Source organism: Pleuronectes platessa, chromosome 14, assembly GCF_947347685.1.
Source record: "Pleuronectes platessa chromosome 14, fPlePla1.1, whole genome shotgun sequence".
Classification (NCBI taxonomy): Eukaryota; Metazoa; Chordata; class Actinopteri; order Pleuronectiformes; family Pleuronectidae; genus Pleuronectes; species Pleuronectes platessa.
In genome coordinates, this window is record NC_070639.1 from 23,354,193 (window position 1) to 23,378,976 (window position 24,784).

A 24,784-nucleotide genomic window follows, 5' to 3' on the forward strand; every position below is an offset into this window, starting at 1 on the left:
GCCAAAATTCCTCTCTGCCACTGATCTCCTGTTTGCTCACAGATCTGCGTTGTGTAACTTCCTGGAAGCTCCTGCTTACTCCCATCATGCTTCAGGAGCAGTGGGACAGTTGCAACATAAAGTGTTTGCCTGAGGCGCCACCGTCCAGGCCTACAAGATGCTTCCTATTACGTCCACAAGGGAAAACAAGGAGGACGTTACACTGTCAATCCACTGAGATATATTCACTGAAGCTCAATGAAGTATGTCACAGTGTTGTTCTAGTTATAGAACCACAACTTCTAGAGTAGACAGTTTAGTGTCATGTGTGGTGAATGGACGGCTAATGATTACTTGTCGTCTCTTAGTAGTTCAAAGTTTTCTAATAAGTTTAATCTTTACAGTTTGGAGACATGTTTATATGATTTCCTGGGCTGCATCGTGTTTCTTCTTCACTGTTACAGCTCCAGACGCCTCTGTTGTTTTTATTTTTTAGAAATGTCTGAAGCACCCTATTTATTTTATTCCTGGTGAGAAGTAGCCAGCACACAGTTGCTTACCAGTTTGTTTGCTGTGCTGGGAGCTCTTCAGCTGTTCCATGATGTGTCCTTGGAACATCACAGCCCTGCACAGCGCACACACAGAGTGATGAGTCAGCATTGTTTGCATGGATCTTTAACGGGGTAGAAACTGAGCATTTCTCTCATTGAGGTCACTGTTGTAATGTTCTGCAGTGGAAGAGCTACTGACCTAGTACAAAACTAAAATGGCACAGAGGAAAATGCATACCTCCGCTAATGAAACCACCTTTACATCGGCTAAATCCAGATTTATCTGGTTCAACAGCTCATATCAGTCACATCCATCCTGTCCATAGTGGGTGCTGACAAATATGATATTGGCTAATTTTGAAATACATTGGTTCTATTATGGCTTTTGGTGACTTTGGTGAATAATCCCAGCTGAAGTTTCAGTCACCAGCTTATTTTTTCCAGAGCTTTCAATAGTCCTGAGACTAATTACTCCTTAAACAGCTCATGATTGGATCATGAGGGGATTTGGCTTTTTCAGGATTTATTCAAAATTTAAAAACAGGTGAGATGTCGCTGCTGCCAAGCTTCTGATTTACTCAGTAAATTTAATGATTCTGAAACTGAGGTCAAATCTGTGATACCAACGTACTGCAGCTCTGTAAATCATCCAATAAATGGGTTTCCTTAATACCTTTCTTTTTTCTAAGGGTTTTGGGACAAAGGCTTATTTATTCTTCCCTCCCACCATTTGAGAAAATTACATCCATCCAGTTGAGTCATGTCTGTGGCGACGTAATGAGCCCAGCTTTTCCTCAGCCGCTCCCTTCTCGGCAGCATATGGGAGAATTACTAGGTTTTCCAAAGAGGAAGCAAACTTTATATTCTTTTTTCCTACTCAGTCATTATCGCCCTTGACTGGATAATAAAAAAAGAACTAGCTATGTGGGCACTTAATGGTCCTGCCTCACTCTAAACCCAGTCAAACCCCCAGTTGGTTGGAGATCTGCAGTCTTTCTGTTTGCTGTCATTGTCCGACCTGTCAGCCCTCATGGTCATTAAAATACCCGTTCATTTTGTCGGCTGACTACCGGCACTCGGGTCGTGGGAAATAATCTCACAGGAGATAGAGGCCGGCCAGACGGGCATCGAGCTGCGGTGGCACTTGGAGATTTGGTGGCCCCTTTGAGATTGTCAGTGGACACAAGGGCTCAGGTTGACAGAGTCCAGGCCAACACAGCTGTCCTCTGCAGTCACCGAGTCACATGCACACTGTAAGGTCATGAAGTGCAATTGAAAACCATCCTTTGTGTAATTAAAGCTTCTTACACCCTCCTGTTGATTGATTATAACTTTCAAAACTGTTAATTTTCCTCATATGTTCACAATTTCAGACGTAATGTCCAAGTGCTCGATCTCGTTAGAGCCTCGATTTGTGTAATGAGCTCATTGGTTCCCCTTGAGAACAGTCACACCACTGAATTAGCACAGTTTTGATAGAACCCAGGTCCATGTAGGTCATTATAAATAGCTGTGAATCAGGAATAAAAAGAATGTGTGATGCTGTCTACTGCCCTAGTTAGGTCAAACGTTCTATCTAGAGCCACCGAGGATATATCAGTCATCTGGAGTTGCAGATAATACAATGGCTGACATCAGGATGTATGAGCAAGAATGTCTGACTTGTTGTTTTTGTACATAGACAGATACTTGTAAATCGTGTACAGGGTTTATACTGATGCCAGTGTGTTAACTGTCTATCTGCACTGGAGGTGACAGTGAAAATATCAGTCATGCTGGACCTGATTTCTATTTCTGTACATCTATAGTTGTTCACCGGTGACTGTGAAGGAATCCTGCTAGACATGCTCAACAAGTTCCTGAATAATAGACAGTGTAGAAAAGTACGTGAGGAAAATGAGAGAACTCTCTCTCCCTGGTTCTGATGAACTCATTTTAGCAAATATTGTCTCAAGCTGTTATCAGACGTAAACTCCATAAAAGGTCCAAAAAACTAGGGGTCAGGCCGGTGTGGTCACAACAGGAACATGTCCCAGCATTCAGATGAGGGGTGACCTGGGTAGAGGGGAGGCGAGTGGCAGGGGGCAGGGGGCAGGAGGCAAGAGGCAGGAGGCAGGAGGCAGGAGGCAAGAGGCAAGAGGCAAGAGGCAAGAGGCAGGAGGCAGGAGGCAAGAGGCAAGAGGCAAGAGGCAAGAGGCAAGAGGCAAGAGGCAAGAGGCAAGAGGCAGGAGGCAGGAGGCAGGAGGCAGGAGGCAGGAGGCAGGAGGCAAGAGGCAAGAGGCAAGAGGCAAGAGGCAAGAGGCAGGAGGCGCTTAAAGTCCTTGAATCTCATTTTCTTTCTCAGTTGACATCTTCACCCACGTCTTCTGTGTGTCCTTTTCCAGTTTCTCTACCGTCTCAACTTTCTAGCTCTGAACTTTTCCTGCCTTGTTCTCACATGGACTCACTCACTAACTCACTCAGAAAAATGTTCCTGGCTGGAAAAAGTCAGAAGTATGAAGTATGTCCTGAATGTTCAGATTGATTCTGACTTTTGAGTTCTCACGTGCAGCCCTGAGAACTTAAAGCAGCTCTATATACCGACCGTGGTTGATTTGCATTCTGATTATTCTCTCAGTGTTTTGCATGTTGCAGCCTTATTTAACTGAATAGTCGATGACATAGTGAGTCAACCATCAGCTGTGGCACATGGGGAATAGACTTCCTGCTTGGTGTTCTGTGGTGGGGGTGTACTGCGTCCACACAATTCACAGCCTGTCAAGTTAGTCGTTCACAGGAAAGTCTACTTCAGCATGATATGATTGTCGGCCTGACCTGCCTCTCACTGTATTGTGTTGATTGTTGTAAAGTATGTGTGTACTTCTCTTTCTCATTTGAAGGAAGTCTGTGAACCCGTTTCTCTTGTAGTTAATGCAAACTAGTGACAAATGACAAACTATGCAAAGTGTTCAACCTTCATCTGGTCAGTGTCCTGGAGATGGAGCTGATTCCTTCACTCGCTGGAACAGAACATGTTTTACCCTTTCTTAAAAAAAAAAATGAATGTGAACAGAATGAATCATGGAGTGAAACTTCCTCATTTTGTGTGTGTGTTTGGGTTTGTGTGTGCGTTTTGGGTGGAGGGCTTTCTAAACCGGCCCTTTGTCTGTTGCTTCCTGTTGCTTGGTCATAATGACTGACACGAGGGAAATGCATTGAGTGACGGTCAGAGGGAGGGGGTGCAGTGACTCCACCTAGAGGCGAGCAAGCGGTAAAAGTGTCCACCGCAAAGTCAGGGGAAGGAAATGCTTACACACACTCTGTTGCACACACACACACACACACACACACACACACACACACACAGTACACACACGCAGTACACACTGTGAGAGAGGTCCTTTTAAGGAAGAGGCTGAGCTCTCAGAGCTGAGTGGAGCAAAGGCAAAGCCCTCGAATACACACGTATAAATACATCCACACATTTACACACTGTTGTGACTGCATGTCTGGAGATTGTCACAAGATTGGTGACTTGTAAATACAGATCAGCAGATGGGATATAATACTCTGATAATAAATACTGTCATCTAGTGTAGAAGGACACCTGTGATATGAATCTTTAGTCCCATTTCTTTGGACTATGGATATAGCACTGCACCATCCAGCAAAGGAACCATTTATTCCTTTTTGATTTTACAGCTGACCAGTTGGTGTCTGGTGCATTTAACAATGTGTCACCATTTTCATATCGAGGGAAACATGTTCCAGGTTTTGCTTTCTCATTGTGGGAACTGTTGTGTTCCTGTATACGTTTAAGCTCTCGACCCTTAAATGTGAAATGCCTTGAGATAATGTATGTTATGATTTGGCTTTTGAATGTGTCTCTCGAGTCTAATTCAGCTCCCGTCTCCCCTCTCTCTCTCTCTCTCTCTCTTTTCTATGTTCTTTCTCTCCGTGTTTTCTATTCTTTCTCGGTCCCGCAGGCCGAGGCCAGGCTGGCAGCGAAGAGGGCGGCCAGGGCAGAGGCCAGAGAGATCCGCATGAAGGAGCTGGAGAGGCAACAGAAGGAGGTACTCCAGTCAGAATACACTCTCTCACATTTCAAAACCGTGAAATACCAGGCACTGTTTGGCTAACACTGCCCACGTGTGGCCTGGTGTAGTATGTTGGTTTGAGCCAAAGAGATTCAGGAGTTTCTGTCTGGTACTTAAAGCAGCTCAGTGTTGTCAGACTTCAACACATTCATGCAGCATCATTACATCAGATATTTGCCACTAGGTGCTGCTGGTTAATATGCAGATTAGTGAGAGGTTTTTGGTTCAACCCCCGAGTCGGCAGATTGTTTCTTCCTGTCGACAAACACTGTTAAGCTGAAAGACTCCTTGATCCTTTGACCTGTGATCCTGCTGGTCAAAGGTCCGAGGTGTAAACACAGTGCGACACTGCAAAGTGTAAGTGAATTAAGGAAACTGCACAGGTACAGTTTAAGACGTAAGAGAATGCAAGACTCAAGATTAAAGTAATTCTAAAACATATTGAATATAAGTCAGGATCAGCTTATGAACTCTGGATAAATCAGTTCTATCCTAAAATCCCTTCACACGCTGTAAATTCATTTTAATAACTGTCGCCGTGCTAATGGGGGATTACAGATAATCCACTCCACAATATTCACAACGATACAAGATCCCTGAAGAGACGTTTTCTAATTTCTTAGTCATGCATTGTACTTTGGGAATATTCTGTTGGGTGAATATTAAGCGAGGTAAAAGTGAGGTTATATAGATGGTCAGTAGATGTGGATATTTTTTACAGTGTAGGTTCCTGTTGGGAGGATTAGTGCCGAGTCGGCCAAAAGCAACGAGTAGAAAGTCCTTAAAGAGGCTCACTAATTACTCTCAAGACGGGTTTGAACCTTTTCCAATTAATCGCACGCCAAAGACCTCTTCCAGGGCTTTGAATGGAAACTTTCCAAGACATATTTATTTAGAAGTCTTATCAGCATGTCACGAGGTTGTGGAGATGAAAGAGCAAAGACCAGTTAACCCTCAACGTTTCACCAGTTGGTACAAACCAATAACTATTCTCTCTCTGTTATCTGTATTATACAAATTTGGCAAGTTTGTTTTTATCGTGTTTCTTTTTTGTGGCCTTGTCACATTATCTTCAGAAGTGGAAACATGTTTTTTTGTATTCATTAAAATAAATACAATATTCAGTCGATATTTACTCATCAGTTGTACAAACGCTTTACATGGTTTATGAATAGGGAGACCAGAGAGAGCCTCAGTGTGTGAAAGGTATGTGTGTGTGTGTGGTTGTGTGTTTGTACTGCAGGTCAGTAGTGTGTTGCTTGTGGCTCCCTCTCTGGTTTACTGACACCGGTCTGTAGCCTTGAGAGAGTCACACTTTGTTAAGCTCCCTGTTCTTTACCTGCAGGATATATATATATAAACCATTTTTCCATTATACCATCAAGGTATACTGGGAAAATCAGCATGCAGTTATTAAGCAATCACAACAAAGCCCAACAACAACAGTCTCACACACACGCACTGTCTTTCTCTCTCTCTCTCTCACACACACACACACACACACACACACACAGACCAGACAGCTTAACAATGATTGTTAATCTGGTGTGTATGCCTGTGTGCGTGTGTGTGTATATGTGTGTGTGTGTGCCTCAGCTGTGCGTCCTAAACCCTTTAGCCGAGTTCTAAAGTAGCTTAGCAGGTTGCGCTCCCAGGTCCGGGCTCCAGTGGAGCAGTTATTATTGTTGCGATGTTGTTGACGTGAGAGATGGGTCACAGCACTCACGGCCACGCTCTGAGTTTCTGGATAAACTTCTCACTCACTGAAGACAGAAGGAAAAGGTGGATTATTGACTTCATAGCAGGAAACGAGACGTTCTGAACTCTCCAACATGACCGGCCATGGTCTCACCTGCTGAGCGCTGAGGAATGCAACCTGTCCTGGGACCCTGAGGCTCAGCAGGACGGCCGGGCATCGGCTCACAGTGAGGGGGCTGAAGGCTGCCCTCACTGGGCGCCCAAGAACCCCTCTGGTCCACAAGGGGAGCCTGGTGAGTCGAAGGGGAACGGTGGCAAACCAGTAAGCTGACTGGGTAACTCACCGGTGAATGGGCTTATGGCGTCGCCTCGCTCAGTTGCTAATTGGGTGTCCAGACGAGTAATGACCGATAAGTCGTAGACACAGTCCATCCAGTCAGTTATTTGTCTGCTAGGGACAATCGTTATGCTCTGGTTAATTCTCACGTGTTATATTTGATGTTGAAAGTGGAAATGACGGCGTTTGGGCAGATGTCTAAGGTGAACCCGGAGAGAGTTGTAGGTCAGAGGTCAAATGCAGAGATGTTTCTGTGTCAACTCTTCAGGGACATTATGTGTTTGTCTCATAGAACAATGAGGATATTTGATGAGTCACTGTATTCTGGCAGCAGAGCTTCCTGGACTTCCCCCCCATCACTTATATCGTGATGCTTTATTATTCGCTGTATACAGACGACCTCTGCTTCAGTTAGAGGTCGTCAGTTTGGGGAAGTGACCTTTTAAGACAAAGGCGTCCGCTGCAAATCCATCTGTGAAAGCAGGAAATCTGTAGGTTGGGCAACTGTACAAGGAGAGAGTGGCAGCCAATCTGGATTAACACTCTGGGCGGACGGGATGGAAAGTGCAACAGTCAGGGTAGGGTGTGTTTTCAGTGTGTCGTGCTGGGGCTCGATCTGTGGGAGGTTCTGAGATGCATGAAACTCTGATGCTACTTGAATGAAGCAGCATAGAACAAAGGCAAACTTTATATGTTTGTGGGTTATTTATCAAAAGTTTAAATGTCTCTTCTTGGCAACAGTTGATTTTCACTGAAACAGCATCTCTCACCTTAATTCCTCTCAGGAGGCTGATTTATCTTCTCCTCTTTTCATGTTTTGATATCTTCCCACATTCCCCCCCCCCCCCCCCCCCCCCCCCCTCTCCCCGGTGCTGGTGTGTAGATCTTTCAGGTGCAGAAGGTAGGCTTCCTCTTCCTCTTCCTCTTATTATTGTGAACCAGTTACCTGTGCTCTGTTTTCTGACCTTCACTGTCTCCTTTTAGAAATATTCTGGGCTGAACACTAAATTTGATGAGCGTGTGGACAACAGATGGGGAGATATTGAACAATGGATGGTACAGTTTCCGTGTGAAAACAAATTAAAACCAACCTCATCGTGAACTTATATATTTTTTGCATGGGTTCATATCCTGTGTGTTGGTGGTTTTGCAGTGTGCCCAGTCTGCGTGTAATTTCCAGATCATTCCTGATAAGCCTGATTTTTTTTTTATATATAAAAGAACAGATTATTATAATATGTGAAAGCTTGGACATTAATGCTGATGTCATTGACAGAGCCGCCTGCCCACTTGGCTTTCAATCAGCTCGACTATCTGCCCTGTGGGTGTGAGGCTGCATGGAGGTTAACACATTGATTACTTGGTTTGAACAGTCCTGCATCATGAGAGAGGCTCAACAACCTGTGTGCGACTAATTTGTATTAACCATGGTGTGTTTTTGAAGGTGCATTGGAAGAGGGTGACAGGATTTTGTCCAGTGTTCCCATGTTGTTGTTGTTGTTGCTAACTGTGCGTCAGTGGTTTGTTGTGTGGATTACTGGTAGAGTGTGATACTCACAAGCACGTGAAATGTTTGTGTGGCTGAAATGTAAACATGCAACTCCCTGAACTGCACACGATGTGTTGTACTTCCTCCTTCATCCATCCGTCTCATTGACCTTTGACATCTCTCTCCTCCTTCACGCTCTCCCTCCCTCCCCCTCTCCTCTCCACCTCTACTCCCTCATACCTCCCTCCGTCATCCAGGAGGACAGTGAGCGATACTCACGTTCTTCACAGATACAAAGGGTTTGTAGCTTTCCCTCTGTTTCTATCCCCTCCTCTGAACCGTAGTCTGTCTTCCATCACTTGAAAAGAAAGACACAAGGGAACGACACATTATTCAATATTAGATCCAGGTTGATGAACATGTACTGTAGAGTAGTGACTGTTATAAACACAGCTGAAGTCTATTATCTGGAATATAATTAATTATGATCACGTTCTAATGTGTTGGTTTAATTCGTTTTTAAAATGTCATCCCATTGTTTTAATAATTCAGGAAAATCTACATTTTCACAACCCTCCTTCTATTAGTGCCACTTAAGTCCTAAGAAACTATATTGTTCTATGTTCACACATGTTTCTCTATTTACCACAGTTTTCTGTAACCTGGCTTTTATGTGCAGCTCAGAAACTCTTTGAATATTGGTTTTTATTTGAGATAGTGTTTCAAAAAGTACGACAGGAAATCATTCAAATTTTTAGAAATGTGCTTTTTTCATTAAGTCAGAGATATTTTGTAACTTACCTTTTGGTTGGAGCATCAATAGGAAAGGAAGAAACCACATTAGCTAGCAGAGGAAACGTACATATACCAGCATTAAGTTAATAATCCTAATTTAAAAACCATAGGTCACATATAGAGCAGTCGTAGAATGAGCCTCTGTTGAGGAAGATGTTAAAATCCACTGTTCCCAGTCTCTGTTGATTCACATGCTGATGTCCAGTCTAACCATCCATTCCAATGCTCTCTCACACAGCTCTCAGACGATGATGAGCGGATGTCAGTGGGGAGCCGGGGAAGTGTCAGGGTCAGTATCACTCAAACAGCTCCTCTTCAAGCCCCTTTCTCTCTTTCAGTCGTTATTACTACAATCACTTTTTAACTCCTAAAAGAAGTTTAGTGACGTGGACGCTTTGTGTGTCTGTCCTTGATCATCAAACGAGGTGCGTCAGTGTGGGCGGCACTTATTGCTGGTTGTGTTGATGTTGTCGTGTTTTTCTGCACAGTCGCCTCTTGATGCGGTCGGGTCTTATGCTGGAGGGGTAAGGGCCGATCTTATTGAACCAGTCTGGTTTCTAACCTTGTTGTTTGACTTACAACTGGTTTGAAGGGAGTCACATAGTCAAAAGGAATGTTTGTGTATAATATATGAATTAAAGGCAATATGACACATTAACGTTGCATTATGTAGGAAACTCATGCATGAATGTGGACCCACTTGTTTTCTTGTGTTGGCTCATGTATTTGTTGGAGCTTGTGTGAAGGGTCATTGCCAAACTTGGAGAACATTCAGATTTGATTTCAACAAAAAGAACACTGTGTTATTTTGCTTCAACCCCAAAAAAACCCACGTCAGTTCTATTTCAGGATTTGTTTTGTCTCTAGATTCTAAGCAGTGGCTGTTTTTTTTGGGGGGGGGGTCAGTTTATCAGCTGAATGGGTTTGTTTGGTCCTGCACGTTGTTCCACTGTGACCTCCACTGTACATTTCACCGGTTGGCCTGAAGAGTCCGTTCCTCCTGCATGTGGATGTGTTGCATGTTGCCTGGATTCCAGAGAAGAGTTTTTTTTTTCTCGACGGCTCGTTCTCACCCTTCACGGTTTTCTCCGTCTCTTCCTTCACTTAAGGGCGCTTCACTTAAGAAGCCAAAGAAAAAGAAGAAACATAAGCACAAAGACAAAGATGTACGTGAAAGCTCAAACTGCACAAACCGCCCTTCAGAAGTGTTCTCAGTGTTTCTCAATCGTGTTCTCTATTCGCAGGGGAACGGCTATGACGATGACCACAGTGTCGTGTCCAGCAGGGTCAGTAGATTGTGTGTCAGTAGCTGTGTGTACGCACATCTGGATCGTGTCAGTTGTGGGGATGTTCAGTTGATTGCATGACTGCTCCCGGGGAAGGGAATCACTCAATCCTCTAATTTCTCCCTCCTGCTGTCAGAGCTCGAGACTCAGCGATGAAAGCCGAGTTTCCCGCGGGTCCAAGCTAGACCTAACGGTGCGTGTTGCCCCCCCCCCCCCCCCCCAGATCCATGTAACTGAAAAGTCTTATTAACAATATCCAGATTTGAAATCATTTGAAAAATACCATTATACAAAACCACAGAGGTATGAAATTGACTTGGTATTGATAGTTTGTGTGATTGAGGCCAGACCCAAACAGGGTGATGTGTTGACTTCATTAAAACTTTCAAACAGAGGAAACGTCTGTAGAGTTTGAAGGGATTTTCCATTTCTGCTGCAATCGAGTTGCACAAAGCAAAGTTTGAAATAAAACATCGAGGAATTGACAACTTAAAGCAACACCGTGTAACTTTCACTGAGAAACAGCGCCCTCTGCTGTCGCTGTAACAAAAATACCAAACACTGTTAAGAGTTCTTCATCTTGTAAAACTTTCCCGGCTGAATTCTGGAGATAACCACTGGTTTTTATTGACTTGTCAGTCTTTTGAGCTGATCCACAAGGTTTTGCATTACTCTTAAACTTGCTTTATACATGGTATAAAAACCTTTAATCTTTAATTGAACCCTCTGTCTGCCAGTGTTACACAGATCAGAGCTCTGCTGTTATAAAGAGGCTTATCTTCACCAGAGAAAAGATTTACTGCTCATCCTCAACACTTGTGCTCCTAAGTCGACCAACAAATTGTGTAACTGCCTACAAACTGTTTGTGGTTGTTTGATGTTGTCGCCTGTGCCCCCCCCCCCCCCGACTCGCAGAGCTCCAGACTGAGTGACGACAGCCGGTTGTCTCGAGCCTCGAGATCCGAGCTGCAGCCGGTGGGTTGTGGTGCTGCTCTGCAGACTCGGGCTTTGTTCTCGAACCACTAATGGCTTGTGATGTGCACTTCTCTCTTATAGGACTAAAGTTGTGATCATACGCTGCCATAATAACTTGTTTCTATTAACGAGCTTTTGTTTTTTAATGAGTCGTAAAGTGATTTGTCAAATAAGCTTTCCTGTGTTTTCCTGAATAATACATGCATGTGTGGCATGTTTTTGTTTTGTGTAGAATTTCCCAGAGTTGATTCACGGCAGTATAGTGATATGTTTTTGTTAAATGACTTTGTGTTGAAGTCTGTATAAGCACACAAGTTGTCTAGTTGTTTTTCTGTCTTAAAACGCGCTCGATGGTGTGCACTGGTCTGTGTGGGTTGTGTTGTGCATGTGATTTACTCAACTTGTGCAGACAAAGTCCGAGTTACACTTTTGTGCCATGGCTTGAATACAATGCTAACAAGTGTAAGTTACACCTTTGCTGACAAGTTGAGGCGACCTTCCAGAACTATGCTTTGAACTTCCTGTCTCTTCTCTTTCCCGTGTCCCTCCTTCTCTCGGCTCATTACTCTTCCCTCCTTCTGCCCCTCTCATCGGTCCAGAGCTCCTTCTCTTCCTCTGACCTGTACGGCCTCAACGGTCTGTCCTCCTCTAGAAACACAGGTTCAGCTTTCAATGGTTACCAGGTCTGTATCTCAGACAGACGCACAAACACACAAACACACAAACACTCGACAAAGCTTCACTGATGCTTTGCAGATTATGAACTGACTGTCTTTGAAGGGGACAAATGATAAGAGATTTTAAATCAGTTACAAGTTCAACTTTCACTGGTGTGACTGACGCCTAGAGTTACCCAGTCCCACCAGTGTTGGTGTCAAAGGCTTTAATGGTTAAAGAAAGGGCTTCATCACTTGTTCACGTCCACTCAACACTGAATATTTCAATATTTCTCTCATATATCGGGCCCTGACTGTGGTTCTGTGTTCACACCCCTGAACCATGAGTATCCTGTTTACTCTGTATGTGTGTGTGTGTGTGTGTGTGTGTGTGTGTGTGTGTGTGTGTGTCTGCGCAGTCACATGTGCAGAACTCCTTATATGAAGACAGCATCTGCAGTGGATCACGCAGACTCACTGGATCCAGCTCCCGTGTAAGAACTAGTTGGACATATGGGTTTTGTTGGTTTGACACTCATGAGCGTGGCCATGTTTTTGTGAAGTAACTGAGTTGGTGTGCGACTAACAGTTGTTACAGACGCTTTCTGTCCTATGGAGTTGGACCTTCCTTGACCTGCTGACTGACAGAGGGGTTGTTGTTGTTGTTGTTGTTGTTGCTGTTGCTGCTGCATGGGGAAGACTTTGCATCTATTATGATCTAGTTCAACGTTTCAGTTCTGTTACTGGTTTTGGAAACAACACATTTTGCACGAAGCTGATAGTGACTTAGATTCTGAAATGCTGTGTCACGTGATGTGTGTGCTGCCTGTTGTGTTGGACTAAGTGAGCCTTTAGAGAATGTGTTGGACTGAACGTGTCCACAGGAACATGACAGTGTGTGTTTTCTCCACAGCCATTAGACTACACTAGTTATCGCAGCTCCGGCTCCAGAGCCTCCAGCAGGGCCGGTTCAGCCCGGGCCAGCCCAGTGGTGAGCTCCTCCTCCTCAGACACCCTGCTACCCACAACATGATGAGCGTCGTCATGTTCTTACACTGCAGCATGGAGTAATCAATCCACTGTGTCACTTCAGAGAGAATCCAAGACGCACTTAAAGCTACACGCAGCAGTAAAGGGCCCTCGCACCTCTTTGCTGTCACTGCAGAGCGACTCGATAGTTCTGCACTAAACATAAAGATAGTTCTCTTGTGTGAGCGCATGAGCACAAGGAGGTGGTGGACATGGAGTCGACTTTGTAAATGGAGAGCAAGATGCTGTGTGACATTTCAACTAGAGAGAGATATGAAAGTGGAAGAAAAGCGCTGAGGTGGCTCCGGAGCAGCAGTGAAGTGAGAACCTCACAGATGAGCTTGTGCCGTTAACAGATCCGGGGGAAATTGATAGAGTAATAAAAAACACTTTATTTATGGCTGGTGCCAAATCCAAAGATCATTAAAGGTTCTTTGAAGCCACAGCATGTGCACAAAGGTGCGAGGGCCCTTCAGTGAGGTGAAATGAATTGAAACACTGGGGTAACTGGTAACATCCCACTGTTCCCAGCCTATAGCAGCAACTGGGCTTCAGTTCAGGCTTGTTTTGGATTTAGACGTGTGTTGATCCATCAGCTGTCAGTGCTTGAAGCGATGGGCTGCACCAGAATGTCCAAGGTGACTTTTGGTGAATTAATTACAGTATGATGCATCAATGTTCTCTAGTTCAACCCCTTTCATTTCCAACACGCAGCTTGTCCAGTTACTTCTCTCCTTGAGAAAATACAAAAATAGAAGGTTGATGATTTGATTATTTTAAATCAAAAGAAAAGAATAAGCGTAAATCCTCCACTTCCACACTTGCTTTGTTTCACAGACTGGTTTTTTAATTGACTGGTGTTTCTTGTTGCAAATGTTTGCCTCCATTGTTGATATGTGTCGCCCCCTGCTGGCTGATGTAGGGCAACTGCAGCTCTGTTGCCAGTTATTTGAGGAGTGCGGCCGGTGGCAGTGGCCTCCACCGGGACCTGGACGATGTTACTATCCCTGACTTTTCAGATGTGAGTCTGTCGGCACCCCCCCGAGGCAGAGGCTGGGATGTGAGCTGGATTCCTGCTCGATTGTTTTGCGGCTCATCCTCACTGTTTGTGTGTTGATTCCCAGTTTGTCTAAACAACCAGAGCATGTGGCTTGATGCACAAATGGTGGATTATGATTCTATTATTGCTTTAACACATGATTTGTTGTTGTATGGATGGAATGTCAGACGGATTTCCGACCAGTCGATTGACACATCGACTAATCATTTGCATGATGTTCCACATTAAAATATAAGATGTGTTCATTACTATAAAACAGGTTGATCTGTTTTGTGTGTGGTTTTTTGAGTAGGAAGCATCAAGGTCAAAGTTTAATCACTGCTGCCTGTTGAACTTCTTTTCTTTCGCCCCCCCCCCCCAGTCCTTTTGGCCTCGTGGCCTCTCTATGATCCTCTGATTCCTCTGACTGTATTTTGTTTTTTGTCTCAAAAGGTGGAGGACAGAGATTATCTTGAGAAGGTGAGTGAACCACTCGTCACTCAAAATGCATTCAGTGATTTCAGTTCATGGAGAATATTGACAATACGAATTTAAGAGCCTTTTTTTTAATATGCATGTTGTCACTTGTCTTAGGGATCTCGAGCAGCTTCTGCCTTAACTGCAACAACGCTCACATCCTTGGGTGGGACGTCCTCCCGACGGGGAAGTGGAGAGACGTCCTTAACTGTGGACGCTGAGACGTCCATACGAGAAATCAAGGTAATGCTGAAGAAATGAGAGGGAGGAGGAAGAGAGGAGAGACGCTTCCTGTGCGTCCACACGAGACTCTGATCAAAAATAAATGATGTGAACATTCATCTCAGTTGATGTTGAAGAGAGAAGTTGTTGTCAGAGTGTGGAAAGAAGACAACAGAGCCAAGGAAATGTTTATTTGATCAGAATCTATGCAGCTCTGTGCTCGGTTCATTCCATCTGCATTCTTCCTGTTGCACCGAACCTCCTGCTTCCCTCTTTCTGATGCTGTCACCCTGTGCTTCTCTGCTCGCTGTCCCCACTGCTGCTGCCCCCTTCACCAGGAGATCCATGAACTGAAGGATCAGATTCAGGATGTGGAAATCAAGTACACGCAGAACCTAAAAGAAGCTAAGGTATAAGCCCGAGTGAGACCCTCCCAAAATCTGCTGAGCGTGCACTGGTTACTGCAGATCGATAAACCAACTGACGATTCTGAACTGAAACTGAATGAAATGAAGGTTTTCTTTATACTTGTGCTTTAGACTCAGCAGTTAAATAAAGTTGCATCTGCATGCTGCTGCCTTTCTTCATGACGGCCTTCATGTCTTCACTTCAACCAGCATTTAAACCTGTGAGATTGCAGATTAAGTCCCCAGCTGCTACATCCCTCTGTTCTCTCTGTGTCGTGACCCCAGGACACGTTATCGGAGGTGGAGGAGAAGTATCGTAAAGCCATGGTGTCCAACGCTCAGCTGGATAACGAGAAGAACAACCTGATGTATCAGGTGGACACGCTCAAGGACTCGCTCATGGAGCTGGAGGAGCTGCTGTCGGAGTCCAATAGAGCATACGAGGAGAAAGTCAAGGTACGCGAGGGGAGAGAGGGATGTAGAATTTGGCCACTTGAAACTCCAGTAAAGACGAATGATGATGATTTCAAACTTCTTGTTTACCGAGGACGGATTCTTAAAAATGAAAACACTCAATCTGTTGTCCAACTGTGTTTGGTTCTCCACAGGATTACGAGCGAGAGAAACACGGCCACGGTGTCCTTCAGTTCCAATTCAGTGAAATGAAAGAGACACTGAAACAAAGTGAAGAGCTGCTAAATGTGAGTATCTGTCTCCCGGTGGGATGACGTGTCACTGAGCTGATGATCGCTCCACAGTCCAGCTTGATGGACAAACCCACTTCTCTCCACTCAGTCTGTCACTTAGAGAAGCTTCTTCTTTCTTCATCCACCGTTCGCCTGCTCTGGTTTCTCTCTCCTCTTCCTCTCTCTTCCTCTCAAGCTTTGTTTTCCTCTCTTGCCACTCAGGAGATCCGTCAGCTGCGTTTGAAACAGGACGGTTTTGTTAGAGAAATCTCCGACCTGCAGGAGACGGTGGAGTGGAAGGATAAAAAAATCGGGGTACGACCCGTGAACCCTTTTTAATTCTTTACAGTTGGTATTGTCTCTCCTTTTGCATGATGCTGAACACCTTTTACTTTCACTTCTTTTCCACGATTTCCCTTCCTCTCTGCCTCTGCGGCGGCTCTGCTCAGGCCTTAGAGCGACAGAAAGAATACACAGACGCAATCCGAACTGAGCGGGACGAGCTCAGAGAGGAGGCGGTGAAGCTCAAAGACATTCTGAAGGTACTCGGAGAACACGTCTGTCTAATTCCTCTTGTGCTCAGCTCCAGAGATGTGTGAGCGTGTGGGGAAATACAGTTTGAAACTATAAAGGTGAAAATAAGGTTTTCAGTGTATTATTACCGTGTTGAATACAGTGAATATTAAAGGGATGGTTCACTGAAAAATGAAAGTTCAGTCATTATCTACTCAACGCTATGCCGATGGGGGGTGAAGTGTTCAACAGAGTTTTCTTCTTCAGTTGAATAAAACCACAGAAAAAACTGAAATTGTCTCGCTGTATTCTGTTGTTTAAAATTCTCTGAAAATGTGATTTAATTTTGAATTGTCTGATTCAATCCCTATTCGATGAATCATTTTCTTATCGAAGCCAAACAGACTTTTAACCCCTTAATGCCTGAATTAATTTCCAATTGTATAAAACAAATATTATTGGTGTTTTTGGTCTGTCATACAGATGCTAAATTAAGTGGAGATTGTTAATTTCAATATAGCATATACAAAAGATATAAATTTAGGTATGAGGCAAATTAGCGACATTAGGCGTAATGGGGCATAACCTCAATTTAACTAATTTTGGTATGTAGATTATTATATTGATGCTGCTTTTGCTTGAAATTGAGTAACAATATGTTTTCTGTACAATCATTGCTGTTCCATCATAACAGTATTTCAAATACAGCTTAATACCTCAAAATAACTTTGCTGCACAGTCCCAAGGGGCTAGTATGTATTTTCCAGTCCGACCACTAGATGGTGCTTCCAATACCTTCCTTGGTATGTGTAGTATTTGCACCATCAGGCACAATCGTCACCTCGGCAGCATTAAGAACGGGGTTTGAGGCAAATTCGCGACATTCGTCAACAAGGGGTTAACTGTCGACTCATTGACTGAGCTAATGCTTTGACTTTGTCCTGTGTGTAGAAACATGGAATCGTGCTGGGACCGGATCTAAGCGTCAACGGGGACATCGGTGAAGCAGAAGTGGACGGCTCGTCCTCTGGAGACACCGCTCACCAGCCGGCTCCGGACTCTCAGACAACCGAGGGGAACAGCATGCTCGGTAAAACCCACTGTGGAACTACACCTTTAATTCTTTTGAACGCTTGGCTCATTTTTAACTTGTGTTATGTTAACTGTGATTTGCACTGATCTTAAAGGATAAACCTGGTGATAATCTAGATTTTTCTTGAGATTGGAATCAATTCTTGGAATCCTGGGCCTTGGAAACAGTGGGTGACGAATGATCCCACCACAGAGTCGGTGTTCTGGATGTTCTGGAGCCTGCAACTCACCACAAGAGACTTTTATTAAAGAGAATTAAAATCAAAGTCTGTACATCTTCAATTCTCTCTGCTGTTGAAGGTTGTTTGAAACTATTAACAGTTTCAGAACAGCTGCCAAAGTTCCCATAATAATAATAATAATAATAATAATGTATTCTACTTACTTTACTGTGTTCACTTTAGTATCACTGTAAAAGTGACACATGATGTCCCACAGAGACAGAATATTGTCCTGCTGCCATAAATAATAACGACACTAACAAACACACAATTTACTCCAGTTTGACAAATGCTCTTACGTGGTTCTGAGGACAACAGACACAAGTGGGATGTTGAGCTTGAGTCTTTTCATTGTTGGCGAACAACAATCATCAAGATCGGTTTTGAGAGTCACCAGCTTTATCCTTTGAAACTAAGATCACTAACTTGTCTCGTCTTCATCACTAACGTTTTGACCTTTGTATCATTTCTCTTGCACCTTTCGCATCATTCATATTATTTCTGATTCACAAGCAAACTTGGTCGTGTGTGTGGTAATGGTGTGTAGATGATGTCTGGTCTCTTGTAGCATATCGACAGATGTGTAGAGACATGTGGATTATTATACAGATGCTCTTGAGCTGCCAGTCTCCGGCTTCTCTTCTTGTCAATCAGCTGTTCGGGGGATCCAGATCTTCTTTTCGGTGTCGCTCCTGCCTTTCTTCTTCTTCTTGTGCTTCTCTCGGGTATCTTGACTCTCGTGCTTCTCTCCTTCCGGCCTCTGAACCAATCAGGTGTTCTGCCCTTATCTGCGAATGTGCTTCCTGATGAAGACTTTCTGAAAAATCATGTCTAAAGTCTAAAGTCTACGTTTCTTTGGCCTTTTATCACCATGTGCTCTTCATGATCTCCCAGGCAACACAGATGAGACTGAGGAGCTGGATCCAGATCAGCAACCAGACATTTTGAAAGAGGAAGCCAAAGAGAATCAGTTGAGCTCTGATCAACTCTGTGATGCTGCCGTGTCCTCAATGGAAACATCAGCAGCTGCAGAAGAGCAGCAGACATTGGACGAGAGCACTGGAGGAAGCGACCTCAGCAAAGACTTGAGTGTTGACCTTCCTGATCATCCAGTAACTGAAGCCAAAGATATAACTGTAACAAGTGCTGAGGGAAATAGTCCAGACACAGAAACAACCACAGGTGAGGCAGGTTTAGTGGAGACAGACACCCGAAGCAAGAGGGATGGTTTTAAACAGACGAGTGACGAGCTTAGTGAAATCATACAGGAAGCAGCTGTGGAGAGTGAATTGAGGAGTAAAGAAACGTGTCCTCAGCAAACAGACGTGAAGGACATCTCGAGAGACGTAGAGAACGAGGAGGCAGAGGAAGTAACGGGTCAATCTCAGGGTGCTGCTGCTTCAGGGAAAAGGAAGAAAAAGAAGAGAAGAGGCAAAAAGAAAGGGAACCAACAAAAAGATGAAACAGAAAACAGCAAAACAGAGCCGAGTGTAGAACCAGATAAAAAGGAGAATAAGTCAACAACAGAACCTGATAAAGGTGATTCTGAAATCGTCAAGGAATCAAAGATGGATCCAGCAGAGAAAGAGCAGGTCGGGAAACAAGCTGAGGAAGTAGAAGCAGCAGAATCAGTCGAACCAACTGAAACCGTTTCTCTCACAGAAGCTTTCACAGAACCGAGAGAGGATCATGTTCCAAAGGAGCAGGACAAGGAGCAAACTGAGATGATACAAGAAATAAAAGAAGCAGCACTAAGCGAAACCCTCTCTTGCTCCGAAACTCCCGAGGAAATAAGAGTAAGTCCTTTAACAAATGAACAGAACGGAGATCAGAGGGAAACAGCTGAAATAATCCAGGTGGCGGCACCGACTGAAACTTTTTCTCAAAGTGAAACCCCGATGGAATTATGCAGAGAAGCCAGAGAGGATGAGCAGAGTGAAGAAGACCCAGAGAAAGCAGGAGCAGTTGAACCACGTCCTCCAGAGACCCAGCTCAGTGCTTGTGATCTGACCGACCCCTCCAACAGCACAGAGGGCACCGGTGGCCTCGACGGAAAGTTCACTGACAGTGTAGATGAGTCAGAACTCTCAGCTAATGGTCACATCCTCCATCCTGAGTCCAAAAACACTGAAGATGAACCTCACGTTCCGAGCAGCATCGATGTTCCTGCTGACGTCTCCGAGTCCACAAACATTCCTGAGGGATCAGACCTCACATCGGCCTCGTCACCAGATTCTGATGATGTCACGATCTGTCTCAAAAGCTCGTCTGACTCCGAGCCTCAACCAGAGCCATCATCGCTGAGGGAGGAGTCTCCCATCGAGGTTCCTGGTGAAGATCCCGAGAAGACAACTGAGACACTAGAAGACGTAGAGGAGGCAGGACCAGAGACCGAGCAGGAGGGTTTTCCTCTCGGTGTCACCGATCCAGAGAGAAAACCAGATGAAAGAGAAGACGAAGAAGAAGCAGAACCTGATAAAGATGATTCTGAAATCCTCCAGGAATCAAAGATGGATCAAGTAGAGAAAGAGCAGGTCGGGAAACAAACTGAGGAAGTAGAAGCAGCAGAATCAGTTGAACCAACTGAAACCGTTTCTCTCACAGAAGCTTTCACAGAACCAAGAGAGGATCATGTTCCAAACGAGCAGGACAAGGAGCAAACTGAGACGATACAAGAAATAAAAGACGTAGAGGAGGCAGGACCAGAGACCGAGCAGGAGGGTCTTCCTCTCGGTGTCACCGCTCCAGAGAGAAAACCAGATGAGATAGAAGAAGTAGAAGAGCTGGATAGAGACGTGAATGAAACTGGAGGTTTCATCGAGCCAGAAAGCTCCTCACGGGATGAAAAGAGTCTGTTAGAGACTGAAGCTCAGGTGGAACATTTAGAAGATGTAGAAAGCCAGACAACAGAGTGCCTGGAGCTGAAGGATGAATCAGACGCCAAAGAAACAGATGAGATCAATACCTTTGAGATTCTAAATACACCAGACTCCCAGAAAGAATCCTCCTGCTCTCTGGCTGAGCTCCTGCCTGAATCCAGCAAAGACAAATCTGAGGAAGACTCGTCTCCACCTGGACAGCAGGGCAGTGATGAAGAGGATGGTGAAGATGATGAAGGGCAATCTTTTGATTTTGACGACGTAGATGTCGAAGCAGCTTTTGAAACGAATCAAATTGAGGACGAGGAAATCGAGGAGGGAGTTGAAGCCGTGTCAGATCCAAGTGAAAATACACAAAGCGAGTCCACAGAGAGACACGATGAGGCGTCCGGGTTGGATGAGCCTGAGCAGGTCGAGTCAGAACCAGCACGTCAGGCCACAGCACGCCAGGCGAGGCTCAGCTCAGAGGAAGGAGCGGTTCTAAACGTGGGAGGGTCGTCGGCTGCTGTTGCAGAGGACGTCAACCAGACAACATCTTCTCCAGTAGAGGAAGGATCAGTCCAGCCAGAGCTCAGTCCCGTCCACGTAGCCAGAGACAAAGAGCCGCCGCATTCAGGCAAAGGCGAGAGGAAGAACAGCAAGAAAGGCAAAGGAAAGGGCAAAGAGGACTGTAAAATGTCTTAGTTCACAGAGGCTTCACAGTGTAGATTTATCTCCTTCAGTAGTCGTCGCTTAGCTCTTTTAAAAGACTAGATTAGATATTTGCAGAACCTCACAGCACTTTGTTGAACAGTGGTGTTTGTATGTGTGCGTATGTTATTTAAAAAAAAAAATGCACAGTGAAAGTCCTTTGAACAGATCATTTGTGGAGCGATGAAGATGTAACCTGAGAGGAGACAGAACTTGTGTTTAGTTATTGATGCACACGTTATTATGCTGCTTGGGACGTTTTATTGATTTTGTTCTGCTGTGTCTCTGGAATAGAGCCATGGACCATTTATTCTGCTTGATGCAATTGTTCATTCCCTAGAAGAGCTCATTCTCATTACAGGGGCTGTATATAAGTTCTCACTACATAGCGATCTATGTACAGCTCTTCATTTTCCAGCGTGACAGAAAGCTTCAGGTTCGATAGCGTCACTTCTGCGTCCAGTCCACTCCTGCTCAGAGGACGTGTCAACCATTTCCCGAAAGACGCCACCTAGTGGTAGCAGAGTAAACTTACATATAGCATCTTTAACACTGTAGACGTCTGGCTTTTTACATTTTCTAGGTATGTTGTGAAGGTTAAAATTAAAATATCCAAGCCTCTGAATTCTAGAGCACATTGATGTATGATAAATTGAAAAATACATGTTTTATACTTTTTGTTGCCCTTCATGGAGAAGATGTCTTTGGTCCCTGAACAATGAAACACCAATAAATCCCATGTTGACACCTATTTGAAATTCTGATGGAAACTCATTTTGGTTTATCTGTTGTCACACATTGTGTGGTTGTATACATGTTGTGTGACTGTAGCTCCACCAGCTGCACTGACCCTCCTCTCCACAGTCTGTGCATGCTAACAACCCCCCCCCCTCACACCCCAATCCGTCACCCCCCCATGGATTCCTGTTGTGTTGCATGCATCCACCTCGCTTGACCCAGCCCCCTCACACCTCACCATCTCCCTGGCGCTCCCCACCCCTGGTATGTTCACTGGTTTGGTTTCTCTTTTTAAAGATGGACTCTCGTTGTTGTGAGTGATTGTTGCTTTAATTGTCTTGATGTGTGTTTTTTTCTTTTAGAGATTCGCCTGAGGAAACTGGTGGATGAGCGTGAAAAGATGATAGAACAGGTGAGTCAGTGGTTCTCCTCTGAGACAGTGATATTGTTTACTGATGAGGGATCAGTAAGTGGAATGTACTTTTATAACAATTAATATAGACACTAGTTTATTTGGATATTCTAACATACCTAAGATATGTGTTTGTTATCCGGTTTCACTTAACCCAACATCCTCCCCTCTGGAAAACTTATGTCCATGTCCACCTGATCACTATAAGCCAATCATAGCACAGCATCTATATAGGAATGATTCTATCCCAACCCTTGTGATCCATATAGAAGGTTGATCCCCTTGTGGTTTCCCCTGTTATCAACTCAATAAGCTCTATTAAAGAAACTGTGTGAAATATTCCACCTGCCACGAAGACCTGCTTTTTAATATTGACTTATCAACTGGAACCAGCCAACTAGGAGCCGAGAATCATTAAGAGAGAGAGAGAATATAGCAGGTTGGGGTTTAACAGCATCACATGCAGGACGAGTAGCTGAGTGAGCGACTTGTCATCTGGTGTCACCGTCAACAGGTGAAGAAGCTGAAGGCGCAGCTGGAACAGAAATCACCAAAGAACGGCACAGACAGCGGCTCGAGTCCGGACGGGGAGGTTCTGGAAAATGGAAACGATCCAAACATCCTAGAAGTACAGAGTAAGTGAAGGACATTGATGTTTCACCTGAAAGTCTCTGCTGCTCCCTCATATGAATCCAGAACGTTTTCTTTTTCTAATGTTTTCCAGGAGACTCGAGCAGGCAAATGAGCGACTTGAAGTTCAAACTGGTGAAGGCCGAACAGGAAGTCACTGCGTTAGAGCAAAACGTAAGCCGAGAGGAGGCGTGGCTGTTCTGTGGGTTTGAAAACAACAACAACACAACAACACAACAATGTTCTGAGTTGTTTTTTGTGTCGTCCAGGTGACCCGACTGGAGGGCCAGGTGACCCGCTACAAGTCTGCAGCCGAGAACGCAGAGAAGGTGGAGGACGAGCTGAAGGCGGAGAAGCGGAAGCTCCAGAGAGAGGTAGAGTGTTGCTTCCTCACACCGCAGCTTGTTCAGCTGGCTCCTGTCCAGCAGCAGGCGTCTCAATCTCCCACGTTTCACCCAACAGCTGCGGTCGTCCCTGGACAAGGCTGAAGAGCTCGAGTCGAGCAACAGCCACCTTTCTAAAAGACTGGAGAAGATGAAGTCCACTCGCGGCATGGCACAGACTCCATAGCACCAACCCCCTACATCAAATCCACCGCCTGTGTCCAGAGCTGGCTGGTCACATGGAAGACAGACGTCCTGCGCTCGGTCCCTCGTCTGCCTGACGCCAACATTAGGAAAATTAACCCCAAAAACCCAGAAAGTTAGTTGTTTAATCTACAGAATAGAGACGTCCACCAAGCAATGTGCCATTTGTCTCCGTTTTGTGTCCGATGAGAAGGTAAGAAGTTCATGAGATGTTTGTGGTTGAACCTCTGCACTGATCTAGTTTAGGAGGGGGGGGGGGGGGACATGAGGAGCCCGGGGACAGAACGGCACCAAGGAGACGTCTCCGTTATCCCTTGTAGCAGGAACGTGGCACCGCCCTCTCTCTCTACTGCCTCTAGTCAGGATTCAGGATGTGTGCTCCCACTGAGGACAGACGAATCCAAGTGGACACAGATCCCAGTGCAGCGGACAGTACCAGCGGCCACGGCCCAAGACTTTTCCCTCAGGAGGTCGCGAGTGCTTTGTGTGTTTTGTGAATGAATGAGCGGAACTCAAGTGTTTTGTTTTTATTTTACTGACCCAAAGCCAAATGACATTTAAAAAAGGTAAATGTTGGGGTGTCAGTCCAGTTCCTCTGTGTTAAAACAAACTGACCACGGCTTGTTTAGTTTCTACCACACAATATAATCTTCACGGTGAAAAAGCTTCGGGCTGTTGCAGCCTGGTGTCGGCTCTTTGAACAGTTTGTCCCACAGCCTGCAGCCGTCCTTCTGATGCACACTCAGATCTCTGCTTGTTTCTGCAGCTCATAGTCGGTCACTGGTTGGCTCTCATGCTCTCACTCGCTGGAGGAGCCCGGCACCGAGGACTCTCACTGTGGAGATGCTGCTCCACTGTTTACATAGCTTTACCATGTTTGTAAGGAAACATAAAGAACTGTCATGTCTCCGTGCAATAAAATGTCAAACATATCTACATGTGGGCATTTCTGTGGACACCAGACTTGATCTTCTCCTCCCCCCCCCCCCCCCCCCCCTCCTGCCTCCACCCACCATGCTTTATTGTTCCAAATGTCATCTGGAAAAATTGATTTCAGCTCAAAATGTTTGACCCCATCACAACATGGGTCCATGTCGGCATAAAGATTGAGCAAGTGAGCAAACTACAGACGGTGATAGAGTTGAAAGTTCAGGAAGAAGCTGGTAGATGAACCATGAATTAAGTTTTCTGGATTCCTTATAAAGTCATAAACTCACTCAGTTATGTGACTCTGCAAGAAAAAGTTGAAAACTAAGACCTCCCAGAATTAATGGCGATCGAATGGAGATGTAAACGGAACATTGAAATCTTCAGTTTCAA

The 24,784-nt window shown here is 44.8% G+C and overlaps 1 protein-coding gene across 1 annotated transcript in view; it reads left to right on the top strand.

Moving 5' to 3' along the window:
- Positions 1 to 24,396, top strand: part of LOC128455548 (titin) — a 30,448-nt gene extending 6,052 nt beyond the window's left edge. The window contains exons 2-21 of the mRNA XM_053439213.1: positions 4,496 to 4,582; positions 7,525 to 7,542; positions 7,626 to 7,697; positions 8,388 to 8,429; positions 9,164 to 9,214; positions 14,364 to 14,390; positions 14,505 to 14,630; positions 14,948 to 15,019; positions 15,302 to 15,472; positions 15,625 to 15,717; positions 15,925 to 16,017; positions 16,152 to 16,244; positions 17,167 to 17,305; positions 18,423 to 21,077; positions 21,983 to 22,099; positions 22,198 to 22,247; positions 22,762 to 22,882; positions 22,972 to 23,051; positions 23,147 to 23,251; positions 23,340 to 24,396. Of these exons, the coding sequence (XP_053295188.1) occupies positions 4,496 to 4,582; positions 7,525 to 7,542; positions 7,626 to 7,697; positions 8,388 to 8,429; positions 9,164 to 9,214; positions 14,364 to 14,390; positions 14,505 to 14,630; positions 14,948 to 15,019; positions 15,302 to 15,472; positions 15,625 to 15,717; positions 15,925 to 16,017; positions 16,152 to 16,244; positions 17,167 to 17,305; positions 18,423 to 21,077; positions 21,983 to 22,099; positions 22,198 to 22,247; positions 22,762 to 22,882; positions 22,972 to 23,051; positions 23,147 to 23,251; positions 23,340 to 23,447 (4,320 nt within the window). The 3' untranslated portion in view covers positions 23,448 to 24,396. The remainder of the gene's footprint in view (positions 1 to 4,495; positions 4,583 to 7,524; positions 7,543 to 7,625; positions 7,698 to 8,387; positions 8,430 to 9,163; positions 9,215 to 14,363; positions 14,391 to 14,504; positions 14,631 to 14,947; positions 15,020 to 15,301; positions 15,473 to 15,624; positions 15,718 to 15,924; positions 16,018 to 16,151; positions 16,245 to 17,166; positions 17,306 to 18,422; positions 21,078 to 21,982; positions 22,100 to 22,197; positions 22,248 to 22,761; positions 22,883 to 22,971; positions 23,052 to 23,146; positions 23,252 to 23,339) is intronic.
- The last annotated feature ends 388 nt before the right edge of the window (positions 24,397 to 24,784 follow it).